The sequence below is a fragment of the Parambassis ranga genome, chromosome 2 (genome assembly GCF_900634625.1).
Source record: "Parambassis ranga chromosome 2, fParRan2.1, whole genome shotgun sequence".
NCBI lineage: Eukaryota > Metazoa > Chordata > Actinopteri > Ambassidae > Parambassis > Parambassis ranga.
Window position 1 is genome coordinate 27,313,511 of NC_041023.1, and position 13,849 is coordinate 27,327,359.

The 13,849-nt window shown below is 41.6% G+C and overlaps 1 protein-coding gene across 1 annotated transcript; it reads right to left on the reverse strand.

Annotated features, from left to right (window-relative positions):
* Positions 1 to 962: 962 nt before the first annotated feature.
* On the reverse strand, positions 963 to 11,563 carry lemd3 (LEM domain containing 3). The gene is made up of 13 exons (XM_028399278.1): positions 10,182 to 11,563; positions 10,034 to 10,074; positions 9,555 to 9,624; positions 8,916 to 8,989; positions 8,401 to 8,480; positions 6,127 to 6,272; positions 5,259 to 5,360; positions 5,059 to 5,161; positions 4,603 to 4,781; positions 4,425 to 4,506; positions 4,233 to 4,338; positions 3,811 to 3,889; positions 963 to 2,717 (listed from the first exon to the last, which is right to left on the reverse strand). Exons 1-13 carry the CDS (start codon positions 11,515 to 11,517, stop codon positions 2,542 to 2,544), a joined length of 2,574 nt encoding a protein of 857 aa, XP_028255079.1. The 5' UTR covers positions 11,518 to 11,563; the 3' UTR covers positions 963 to 2,541.
* Between the last annotated feature and the right edge of the window lie 2,286 nt (positions 11,564 to 13,849).

The window sequence follows — 13,849 nt, forward strand, 5'->3', positions numbered from 1 at the left end:
TTTCCGTTACGTCACAGCATGACGCAACGACAAAACAAAGCATGTCTCTTCTTACGTTACGTAAAAATGTAGGCACCTAGCTAACAAAAAAAGACGAAATGAAATGAAGAACACACTAAAAAGTGTATAAAGAATGCACTACATTTTTATTTACAATTAAAAGAGAGAGAGAGGGAGAGCGCGGCTTCCTGCCACACTTGTTGAATACATATAGTAGGCCATCTAGATGCCAGATCATTTCTGTCATTTTTTATAGAAGTAAGCCTATTATAGCCACTATATTAGTTATAAGAAAAGAAGGATTTCTTAGATTTTTTTTTTTTACAGTTTTTCGGTTAAAAGTTTAACGTTGAATGAGTCTGCATTCTTTTTTTTGCCGTTTTAAAAATTCTTTGGATGTATTTTTTGTAGCATCAGCTTCTTCATTTATCTGATAATGACTATGACTGTGCAGATTGTGTCTAAATAGAGACAGCCTGTCTGAGCAATATAAAATATATACTAAGCCATTTAACTGTGAAGTTAATAGAGAGCAAGAGAGAGAGAGAGCCAGTTGCAACATCAAGTATTTCTGTTGCGTACACACAAAAAAGCTGAAAAACACAATATAAAAACTCCTAATAAATCTTTAATTGGACTTATTTGTACAATTGACAAATTACATTAAAACGTCTATATCTCTTTTCTTCGCCGCCACCCCCTCACCCCCCCCCCCCCAAAAAAAAAAAACAAATCAACAGAAATAAAGCTGTGTTATTGGTACATATTATAGATCAATATACAGCGTTTACATAAAATACATCAGTTGAAAGAATGCATTTGTAAGGATACATTTAAACATTACACAAGCTTGGAGAAACATTTTACATCCAGTAAAGTTAGCAGGAGCTGGGATGCCGCAGACACACCCTTCACCTAATAGGTGTACAAAAATAGATCACAGTGATGCACTAACCACTGGCTTATTTCTGAAAGGGTTCACTTTATTTTGTTGGTCTTTACATCCCGTTTCAAAATGGATGTTATGTTGATTGTTGATGGGATTGAAAAAAAAAAGTTATGACACATATATAACCTGTCAAGCAACATTAAAAAAACTCACATCGTTTAAAAAAAAAATAAATAGAAGCTTTTGGTTTAATATCAAAGGAAACTGCTACAAAATTCTAAATCTGAACATGAAAAAAAAACTAGATCTAGGCCTCACTCACCCTTTTCAACATTTCTTAAATCCAGTACATTCTCCAGCAATGCAGTGCCAGTAAAAAAGCACAAATTTAAGGCACAGTTGGATCATGTGGCTGCAACGGCTGCAGCAATCTTTGAACATTTTGAAATGTGCACCATTTGTACAATTTCACACTGCAAAAACTGAACCGATATTCAATACACTGCATCAAAATAAACGACTCATCGGCTCCTTGTTTTCTTGTGACCGAGTACGCACAATCAGGAGTTGTTTAGCACAGCCCTGTTTGAAACTGGAATATAAGGTCATCAGTATTATAAACTTTTTATTATCTACAATCCTCCTGTTGCCAATAGCGTAGTAGTGTTGGTACAAATGCTGATATGATCACCAGTAAGGGGGGGCGGGGGACACGACAAAACAAAAAAAAAAAATCACGTTTCATCAATATGAGAAACATTTGATGAACACAGAATGTAAAAGTCTGTGTGCTCTTCTGGTCTGTGGGTCAGACCGACAGGTAAACCCAAATTCAACGAGAACACATATTAAACATTAAAACTCATCCAGCTCTATGGAGGATAATAATAAATATGTAATAAGTAATGATAACTGGTTATTTTATTGGATTGCATGTGGAAAAAAACTTTTTACACACTGACTTTGTTACGTGTTTCAAGAGCATCGCATGATTTAAATGTAATAAGAGGAAAACAAAGACCATACGTAGAGTTTAAAAAAAAAAAAAAACTGTGGCAGAATCACCCCCCCTCTCCGTTAATGCTCAGTAATCAAGTACTGCTGTGGCCTCTGTATGCCACTGGTTACAAATGACTGGCTGTGGTGGGCGAGTAACAAGAAATATGCACGCTTAAGTTGTAAGATAGCTTGTGCTTCTATTCACATGTATTTACAGCACAGCCTCCACATGTCTACCCCAGCCTTCCTCACGTGACAAAATAATGACACTAATGACTCAACGTCTGAATGAACTCAACAGCTACACCGTTGTATTTAAAAGATTACGTACAGCAAACTGACACATGCAGCCATTTCCATGTAGTGCCCAAATAAAATCTACCATGACATCAGTTATTCTGTGGAAGAAAAGGGACCAGAGTTTTGATTATTCCAGAAGAACTTAAATCCATGACATTTCTATTACAAAGATTATAAAAAAAACAAACACTGCATCGCTAAGCAGCTTCTCCTGCAAATACTTTGTATTGGAAAAAACAAAAAAAACAACACAAATGCTCTTCTTAGAGACAAACTCAAGCTTTCCCAACTCTGAGACACAGCTGAGAAAGCACAGGCGGAGAATGTTAAATCTAAGGCTAATGTTCATTGCCTCATAAGAAGCCAGAAGAGTCTCTTGAGCCATGGTGCTGCAGGGGTGTAGTGTTGGTGTTGCTAGTCGTGTTCAGATGGAGGCTGGAGGCCTTTAGGGGCGTGCTGCAGGCCTGGGCCTGTGGGAAGCGCTGATGGTATCGGTCCAAACGCAGATACTTCACTGTCACCAGCTTTCCTGTCAAAATAAAACAAAAAAACAGCATGCATCACTGATCACTCCTGGGGGAGCGGGATAGGCAGTCCTACTCTACCAGTGACAAAATGACACCTACACCCTGACCTCTCCTTTCCACTCCACTCAGCCCACCTTGTCTCTGTTCTTATCAGCATTTCATGTTATTAACTGTGTCCTCTCTTCCCCATAGATAGAAAAAAGAGAAGCAGTTTTCCTTCCCCCCCTAAATGTTCATAAATATAGATAAAAGTATGAAGTAGGATCTCCATTTTATCTGTAAACACATCTGACAGAAGCTTAATTATCTCTAATTGAGTACCAGGACCACACATTCCTGGATTTGCACTAAGGATTTTGTAATTCTTTCTAAGCTTAAGGCCACATCCACACAGAGACAAAGTCGTTTTCGTTTCAAAAAACGTTTATAAAGACGGCATCGTTTCAGGAAATGCGTGCATCCACACGTATCCACACAAAACCACTGAAATCGCTGTAAGTACATATGGAAGGCCTGTGAGTGGCGCTGTAATGCTACCACAGAAACACACCAAAAACAAAAAAGAGAGAATAACATGGATCTAAAAACTTCATAGTTATTGTCCACTTGCTGCTCATTTTGTTAGTAGAGGAGCAGACGATTCTGTTCAGTAGTTTGGTAAGTAGGAAAGTGGGAGTTGGAGCTGTGGAATCATCATTTCAGAAAAGTTGCGTACATGGTGTAAGGAAACAGGGAAATGCTGTTTTCAAACTTATCCACTCTGGGACCCAGTTTCAAAAGGTAGCGTGTTCAAGCTGCTCAAACGCACATACATAAAAACAACTTTTGCGGATATGCCCACGCTCGTCTCCGTGTGGACAGGGCCTAAGCTAGGTTACCTTATCTAGCACCAACCCTGGGAATGAAGTGTCGGCAATTCTGGGGGTTGCGGTTAGGACATAAATAGAGCAAAGTCATCTGTTGTCTGGCCAATCCTTGCTTTCCTTTACATAATTCAGTTTTTGTCCAGCTGAATTTTTTGCCTCATCTATAGAAGCAGACCTTTTGTTCTTTGATGTGTTCTAATGTTCTAAATGTATGTGTTGTGAAATGTACCATCAAACCAGGAGCCATGAAGTGCCTTGAAGGCTTTCCCTGAGTGCTCTGCAGAAAGACATTTGACATAGACGCAGCCCTGTGGAGACAACAGGAAGCAGAGGGTTACAAACACAGGGATGTGTTTGCACACAAAAGACATAGTGAATTAAAACTTCTCTTCTTTGTATGTCCAGTGGTCTCCTCCCCAACAAAGTACACCAATATACATATACTGCTACTGTGACTATGTCTTCACGGCAACAGGACAAATGTTCAGGCCGATCAGAGCATTTCCTCAGGAGGAGTTTGTACAAATATGACCCATGAAATTTACAAAATATCTGCCAGTAGGTGGCGGTATGACTAAATATTTCACTTCACACATCATCGGCTTATGTTTTGGGTCACATTATTGAAGTGATAAAAGTGACAGTGTTTACCTCTCGTGAGTTCTTGTCCACAGCGATGTGGACAATGCCGTCATTGTCACTGCACTTCTCTAGGATCGCTTCATGGATTGCTAGATCCCAGTTCTCCCCAACCTCCCTGACAACATGAACATGATAAGAGCAGAAATTTACATACAGCCTGCACGGCAGACGCAATATCTAAAAGAGACAGGTTACACTTACATGACTGGGTCAAACATGTTTCTTATCTTTAGACATGGTGTTAAACTGTTGGGAGGTGAATTCCTCCGATCCAGCGGAAACGCTGAAGAATAAACAAACAGAACGATCATGTCAGAAACAAATAAAAGATGTAAACTGGCAGGTTGCGTGTCGTTAATTTGTAGAACGTGTTGTTTACCTTTTCCCTGCCAAACTTTGGATGGCACCAAGGAGGTCTTGTCACAACTGAGAGATGGTTGCATCCACCTCCAGACCAGGAAGTCAGCTCCATTAATCCTCTGAGTTTCTGTTCGGATCCTGGACTCATTGGCAGACAGGAAGTTTACAGCCCGCTCCCAAATCTTCTTCATTTTCTTTCTGTGAAGCAAGCAGTTCAGGAAACGTGATTCCTTTTTAACAGATTAATTATACTGCGTGATTTTTAAATAAACATAAAAAGTCATGTTTATAGCACAATTACTTTATATTGATGTACACTAGATTAGACCTGGGCAAAACATGCCCCCAAGCTGTATCTGTTGGCCCAAAGGTAACCAGACACACCCACCCAATAATCAATCAGGCAAAAGGGACTGCTTTAGACGATTTGGTAACTCAAATTTATTTTACATGTTGCAACAATGTTGTTACTCACCGGTCCTGAGGCTGAACCAGGGAGTCTCTGACATGGGGGATTGGCAGATAGGGCTGCAGGTCGTGGTTTTCCTGGCAAGCCTCACCGTGGGTCCTCAACACATCTGAACACAAACATGGTTCAGGAGGAGTCAGTTTTTTTGTTATCATAGGTTCTGCAGTTTGTTTACTCATCGTTTTTAAACATAATTGAGACCATACCGATGATCCTCTCCACCATGTCATACATGTGCCTGGTCTCCTCCTCTTCCTTCTTCCAGCGGTACTTCATATAGCAGACAACACTCCACACACAGCCTACCACTGCACAAAGACACACAGGTTTCAGGAGATTCAAGCAATAGAGAGAATTATGAAGCTGCCTCAGCCACAATGTTTGTCGCCTCTAGCCTCTTGTCAAAAAAAAAAAAAATCAGCTGTATTGTATTGTAGCCATTTTTAAAGCATTACAATCAGTGTGTTTCTGTCAATGTGTAAAAACAACAGACATGGTCTGTTTTCAACAGACATGGTCATGAGCAAACAAACTGTACTCGCCCGGTCTTCTTCGAGAAGCAGACATTAAAAAGACTGGCTTCAGCAGATTTATGTGTGACGACTGAATGTGAATGATCAATTAAAACCTGTGTCTCAACCTCTTTTTCATTGGCTGTTAACAACACGTGTTGCCTTTCAGGTCTGTGATCATTTCACACTATGCAGCATCTGGACTCAGTCCGAGAAATTCTAACATGTTTGATTGACTACGACCCACAACAATATGAAGATTTATGGTTTACACTAAAAACAGAATAAAAACACCAACTTTTGAACATATCCTTTGTCATATCCAGACAAGCATGCCTTTGCATACAGCAGTAATAGTTCAGCATGTTAAACACTATACAGTGTAAAATCTTAATGATTTGCCATCTTGAATCTGTGGGCATGTACATCAAATCCATTACATGCCATCTGCTAACCTATTACATAAGGTTTATATTGTATTATTTATCAGATCGTTATTGCTCCTTTCATTGCGCATCAACTGTAACTCCATGTAAATGTATGTGAAAGGGGGATTATTTACCAGCTGCGATGAGAAGGATTCTGCCGAGGACAGAGAGGAAGGCCCGTCGGAAGCGGCACATAAAGGGCATCTTGGGATGTGTGGACTCCAGCCGAGAGATCTCAGACACATCAGTCACTGGAATGTCAGCGACTTGCCCGGTAAGCCTGGATGCAGACAAGAGTACAGGTATTAGGGGTGGATCAGTTTGGTTGTTTCATAGATAGATCAGCATAAAATATATAGCCTAATTATCTGACATTTACCACATTGAAGAATCAGATATTACATTGTGTTGCTGCTGAAGTTTCCATTCTGTCACTGCTTGTGTTAGTGCTTCAGAGAGATGCTTCCATGTTGCTAGGTCTTCAGTAAGAAACATAGCTATTGGCTGTCCCACTAAATTACATTATTGCAAAATTGAAAGTGTTTAAACGCCAGATTTAGCGAGAGAGTCGCCAATGTGGCAACACTTGTCTCCGTGCTGTCATAAAAATAAAAGCCTCACTGCACACACGCCCCGAAACGAGACGCATGTACCGAACTGCTCTGATTTTTTTCCTGAACCATCGTCCCGTGTGTAACAGGCATGTATGTGTATATACAACTACACTCAACAAAAATATAAACGCAACACTTTTGTTTTTGCTCCCATGTTTCATGAGATGGACTTGAAGATCTAAACTTCATTCCAGATACACAATATTACCATTCCTCTCAAACATTGTTCACAAATCTGTCTAAATGTGTGATAGTGAGCACTTCTGCTTTGCTGAGATAATCCATCCCACCTCACAGGTGTGCCACATCAAGATGCTGATCTGACATCATGATTAGTGCACAGGTGTACCTCAAACTGCCCACAATAAAAGGCCACCCTGAAATGTGCATTTTGTTTCTGCTTTATTGGCGGTCTGGGGACTCAGAACCAGTCAGTATCTGGTGTGACCACCATTTGCCTCATGCAGTGCAACACATCTTCTTCGCATAGAGTTTATCAGATTGTCTATTGTGGCCTGTGGAATGTTGGTCCACTCCTCTTCAATGGCTGTGCGAAGTTGCTGGATATTAGTGGGAACTGGTGCACGCTGTCGTATACGCCGGTCAAGCACATCCCAAACATGTTCAATGGGTGACATGTCCGGTGAGTATGCTGGCCATGCAAGAACTGGGACATTTTCAGCTTCCAAGAATTGTGTACAGATCCTTGCAACATGGGGCCGTGCATTATCTTGCTGAAACATGAGGTGATGTTCATGGATGTATGGCACAACAATGGGCCTCAGGATCTCATCACGGTATCTCTGTGCATTCAAAATGCCATCAATAAAATGCACCTGTGTTCTTCGTCCATAACAGATGCCTGCCCATACCATGACCCCACCACCACCATGGGCCACTTGATCCACAACATTGACATCAGCAAAGCGCTCACCCACACGACGCCACACACGCTGTCTGCCATCTGCCCTGAACAATGTAAACCGAGATTCATCCGTGAAGAGAACACCTCTCCAACGTGCTAGACGCCATCGAATGTGAGCATTTGCCCACTCAAGTCTGTTACGGTGACGATCTGGAGTCAGGTTAAGACCCCGATGAGGACGACGAGCATGCAGTTGAGCTTCCCTGAGATGGTTTCTGACAGTTTGTGCAGAAATTGTTTGGTTATGCAAACCAATTGTTTCAGCAGCTGTCTGAGTGGCTGGTCTCAGACGATCTCGGAGGTGAACCTGCTGGATGTGGAGGTCCTGGGCTGGTGTGGTTACTCGTGGTCTGCGGTTGTGAGGCCGGTTGGATGTACTGCCATATTCTCTGAAACGCCTTTGGAGACGGCTTATGGTGGAGAAATGAACATTCAATGCACGAGCAACAGATCTGGTTGACATTCCTGCTGTCAGCATGCCAATTGCACGCTCCCTCAATGCTTGTGGCATCTGTGGCATTTTGCTGTGAGACAAAACTGCACATTTCAGGGTGGCCTTTTATTGTGGGCAGTTTAAGGTACACCTGTGCACTAATCATGATGTCAGATCAGCATCTTGATGTGGCACACCTGTGAGGTGGGATGGATTATCTCAGCAAAGCAGAAGTGCTCACTATCACACATTTAGACAGATTTGTGAACAATGTTTGAGAGGAATGGTAATATTGTGTATCTGGAATGAAGTTTAGATCTTCAAGTCCATCTCATGAAACATGGGAGCAAAAACAAAAGTGTTGCGTTTATATTTTTGTTGAGTGTACATACAGTTCTGTGTAGCTGGTACGTGAATAAGTATTATCCATGATTACCTTATACCAACATCCTGGCCTGTTCGAATGATCCATTCCAGAGAGGTAAAAATGAAGTCCTGAAACTCTTTATTCTGAGCCTGAACAAGAGAACACAGTCAAGTTGAAATAATGACATTTTTCCCTCAAGTTGCTCCTAGCACATATTGCTGCCATCCTCTCAAAGTTGCTGTTCTTATATTGCTGATGTTGATCAGTAACAGTGTCAATCAGTGGACTGAATTAAAATAAGTTTTGCTTTCAGAAGCATTGTTTTGTTTTTTTTGTATATAATAATATTATCTTTGGGCACTTTATAAGTAAAGCACATATATTTTTACCTCATGAGTGCTTTTGTAATAAGTAAGCAAGTTAATGCAACCATTGAATTGTACGTGAACATCTGTCTTCAGAAACAAAAAGCTACACATGAGCAAAATAAGTATCCACAAAAAATGCAAACAGCAGTGATGCAATTCAACATTAAGTAGCAATAAACCAAACTGCCTTTCCCCCCATTTCGATCTTGCTCATACCAGTAAATATGCAGAAGCCTCGTCAATGGACAGACTCCTGTTTGGATGCTGCTGATCGCCACAATCATGCTGACCTGTAATCAGAGCGACAAACCATCATTGACGAAATAAAGCGTCCTGCTCACCATAACATGCTGTATATATATGTATCTGTGTTCACTTGGAGACAAACAGACCATGCTAGTAAATCGACTGTGATGTGAAAGTGTATAAAACATTTTGTCGACTTCTCAATCGACTTGTAGCTCTGCTTTAACAAGCAAAATAGACCAAAATGGCTGGTTTTAGAGAGCAGCTGCTGTTCCTCACTCCATCCTATGACTGTCTCAGGAACTGCTGCTATTGCTTAAGACAAAATTAGAGGCTATTAATTATATACTAGATATGTCCAGGGTGTAACCCACCTCTCACCCATAGATGGGTGAGAGATAGGCTCCAGCTTCGGCTTCATGGCGTAGCTGGTACTTTTTCACATTAATACAGCTCATTTTATTTATTTATTTTTACACACACAGTTATTATAAATTGCCTTTCTTAATTGTCCAATTTGAACCTTCCCAGCCCAAATGTTAATACAGAAGAGCCATTGAATAACTACAGTCAGTACTACTGGTTGCAGTTCAGGGTGTCAATAGCTACCTGCAATGACGGCCAAGTGGTCATGAAGACTGAGCAGCAACTTTAGGATAACATCCTTCTCCGCCTTTTCCTGCAAATAATAAAATAGAATAATAACAAACAGAGTTGCATTTATTAATACGCTTCTTTAACAAACTACTGGGATCCTACAGCTAAATTACACACACATTCAACTCTTTGATCGTGCAGCAAGCTTGATGTCAGTAACTTTTGCGGCATTCCTGTCGGAGGATTCATTACTCTGTTAAATTAGCTAATCTAATCAGCAGAAACTGATCCTTTAAAATACCCTCTAAACTCCTTCACATCTCTGTATAGTATTCATTTTATAATTCACTCCATTTAATATGAATTTACTCCAAAGGTCTTCAATCTACTTTGTGCAAGGGGGGTGGTGCCCTCATCGTTCACGTCCATGCTTCTTTTCTATTTCACAATGCAATTTAATCAAAGGACTGACAAGGAAAGCTTCTACTTACATAAGAAGATTCAAAGTCACTGCCAAAGGGGTGGCTCTTAACTACAACAAAAGAGAGAAAGAGTGTGAAACAATTTAAACACACACCTCCAGGTAGCACAAAACGTGCGTGGTATTTTACTCATTTTTACACAGAAAAAAGTACTTACTGACGCCATCCACCTCAGGGGATCCAGATCCCCTCATTCTCAGGTACATCAGGCCCAGCAGTAGAAAGAAAAGGCAGGCTGTTGTGAGCAGGAACATAGACAGGTAGTGGGCACTAAAGCTACCAGGGGAGGCCAACTCTTCCCGTTTGAACTGCTGAAGGAGCTCATCCTCCGGGACATCCAGCTTTTTCTTTCGTACTGTCTGGCTGTAAGAGTTGTTGGAGCCGAGGGTGTGATTGGAGTGGTTGCCTCTGTACGTCTGGGGTAAGCTGTAGTTAGAGAACCGCGGTCTCAATCCAACGCTGTATCTACTGGTGCTGTTACTTCTGGATGATCCGTCGTTGTCGTTGATGTGGTTGTTTTTACCGATCTTTCCTCTGTGGTTATCGGCGAGGGACACGTAGACAGACTTCCTAGCAAAACTGTGGCATCGCGGGCCTCCTGGTAGACCTAAGTCCCCTTGGACTTCCTCTTCGTCCATGCCTTGGATTTTCTGCATGTTGAGAGTGTCGGGAGGGTTGTCCTTCGAGCTGTTTTTCTCACCGATCGGATACTCTCTCTCGGCTACGTGGGAAGGAGACGCTACTATCTGTTGGCTCAGACGAAGCACCAACCTATCCCTATTTCGGTCTGCGGCGCCAAGGCCCCCAACTTCCTCGTCCGAGTCCGAGTAATCCCCAGCTAGTTTGCTAGCGTCCATGCGAGAAGCCCCGCGTCCGTTTAAAGAGCGAGAGTTCTTCTCAGATTCCTCCTCGCAAACATCGTCCTCCCCAGATTCGTCGTAATGTCTCCCTTCTACATCGGGGTTGGATCTGTCACAAGTATCCCAGCTCCGTGAGATACTTCTCTGTCCGTCCGGCCCCAATGAAGAATTACTGTTCAGCGTTGTTCCGGTGTCATACTGACGCTTGATGGCCACAGTCAGCGTTGTAACAGGGCCGCTCTTCGCTTGTTTCTGGACACCAGAGCTCCGGCCAGCCCTACCACTGTAATCGCGGCCCTTGCTTTTGTGTGGAGCTTCAGCGTCAGACTCATCGGAGCTAAAGCCGAGAACGGAGGACTTCCGGCCCGGTCTCCTGCTACTGCTCAGGTGCGTGACGTCATGGGTAACTGGCCTAGATGCCGCCGTGCCGCCGCCGCCGCCAGTGGTGTTGATGATTGCACTGCTACTACGGTTTTTACCTGTTCTACACCCTCGCTGCTGTTGCTCTTCGCGAAGTTTCTTCAATTTCTTCAAATATACCGGTCGAGTGTTTTCAGTAACCGGCCCTGGAGTGAAACCAAAGCGCTTCAATTCCGAGAAAAGCTCCTCATCCGTTAACAACGTTGACGCCATCTTGGAATAAACTCCCGGAGAAAGGTTGTGTAACGGAAATGACGTAGAGGTGAAGTGTCAGATGATCCACTGGGCTGCGGGCCACGTTTAAAACATTTCCCGTGTGATTCAAAGCGAACTGTTGAACCAGTGGCGGATTTTAACAGGTTGTTAACCTATTTTACCTACAAAAGTAAACACTTAATGACTATTTCAGAGACAGATTGATTGTAAGATTATAGATTATACAAAGCCTCAATATCTGTCGCCTTCTCTCATTTACAGAGAAAAAAATCTTGCAAATTTCCTGATTGAGTTTTCCCATCATCACTCACCTCAGCAATAGAACTTTCTCCACTGGCCCTACATGATGGCCCTGCCTCTGACTCACTCTGAGCATCAACCTCAAATATAGATGGAGAGATTGTGCTTTACTTTTCAGTTAACAACCAATGTAAGTGAGCTTTAAGGTGTATATATATCATCAATGAAATAACATCAGCATATTTTGTTTGAACACAGTTCTCATCATCTTGTTATTTTCAAAAAGCTGTTGGGCCATGAACCAAACTTATTATTTTATTCTTGCTGATAGAATATGAGCAGGCGGCTATGTGTGCTGGCTAGGCCAGGCTGACGCTAGCAGGCTAACAGGGGCTAACCTGGCCTCATTACAATATGGGTTAATGCCAAAAACAACTCTAACTCTCCGTGTCTTTGTTAGGAATCTCCTCATGCCCATTGTGTGTGGGGAGGCAGCAGAAAAGGCAAACATGTTGTCAGACACATAATACGTACTGTAACTGAGAGTAAACAGTAGCTTCCTCCCAACTTTTCTAAGTTGATTTAACATTAATTTACTGTCACCTGGGGCCATGTAACAAAACAGTCAGGCTTTAGCATGAGTTGGACTTTGTGGGATGACACTGACGTTACCTCCTCCAGCTTCGACCAGCACTTCTCTTTACGGTCTCTTATGCTCGCTCGAAGAAAGCCACTGGCTTTGTTAGGTCCGTTACTATAGTAACAGTATTGTAGTGCTGTGGTAACCAGGAGTGGATTTCGCGGTGAGGTTATTCTCTTATGAATCAAGTGGAATCAATCGAGACAGCAGACTGGGTTTCCTACTCATTTGGCCATCATGTAGGGAGGGGGGGGGCTCGTCCGACTCTGGTATAATGGTAGCTGCGCCTATGTGTTGAACACTGGGTTAAATCAAACTTTTGAGTTAATATTTTAATTAAAACGTTTTATTAAAAATAAAGAAATCCAGTTCTTTTTTATTGTATATTTATTTGTGATAATAGATGAAGCATATTGTTGAAGGTAGAGTAGGAGATTTTGAAAACTCAGTGAGAGTCAGCCAGTCAACTCCTCCCATACTCTGCACAGGATTCTGACCAGGCAGAGGAGTGTGTTCAGCCCCAACATGCTGCCTCTGACCTGCTTTCATATTATCTCTGACCATTCAACAACTCTGTACAACTCCTCACTGAGTGTCCAGGGGTATAAACACCTTTTGAATGAATGAGCAGGATAACATTCACCTTGTTAATTATTATTATCGACATAGCCTATATGTACATAATCTGTAATCTGTACAGATTAAATGTGCATATTCCACAATAGCGCATGTGTTTGCTTTGTATCAAAGTATCAATTTCTTCATTTCTTATCTGATTTAGCGGAGAAGCGCCTACTCCTACTACTTTTTTACCAGTTGTCCAGATCTTAGAATAGCATTATATGTGCATACGTTTACTTACTTTACTATTTTTTTTCTTCGTGTTTGTTTTTTTGTTTTTTGTTTTTTAACTTTGTCGCTTGCTCTGTTTCTCTGTCGTCATAAATGACATAAACAGATATGTGTCACTTTGAAGTGGTTCAGGTATTCCCCAGAATAAGGAAGTGAACGCAAATAATCATGGTCCATTCACAGACCATAGGAAAAACAAAATAAAACAGAAATACTTCCTGGTAGAGTTTTCCACATTGCAGCTTTCACTTAGTAGCCTATTTACTACAGGGATGTAACAAAGAATATGCGCCCACTGAACCTCTGTATTTTAGATCTTAAAAGTATTAATATGCAGATTTACACACGTGATGTTTGTTTGTAGAACAATGATTTAGCCTTAGTGATTGTGAACATACATACACATACACATATACTGATACATGCTGTCTCGTCCCTGAGTGCACCATTCAGTTGTAACACTTTGCTATAATGACGCCGATTTTACGATGAAAGCGTTAATTAAAATGTTAAGTAATAATAATGAGTGTTATTTGATGTTGGCTGGGGTGTTCTAAATTCCCTGGTGTCCAAAAGGCATCACGAGGGTAACTTACT

Bases quoted from the DNA above. Each gene is read 5' to 3' on its own strand.
- lemd3 (XM_028399278.1), bottom strand. From the start codon at position 11,517: ATGGCGTCAACGTTGTTAACGGATGAGGAGCTTTTCTCGGAATTGAAG. The intron at 10,075-10,181 runs GTAAGTACTTTT...CTTTTGTTGTAG, and splicing joins CCCTGAGGTGGATGGCGTCA to TTAAGAGCCACCCCTTTGGC. The intron at 5,361-6,126 runs GTAAATAATCCC...GTCTTTGTGCAG, and splicing joins AATCCTTCTCATCGCAGCTG to TGGTAGGCTGTGTGTGGAGT.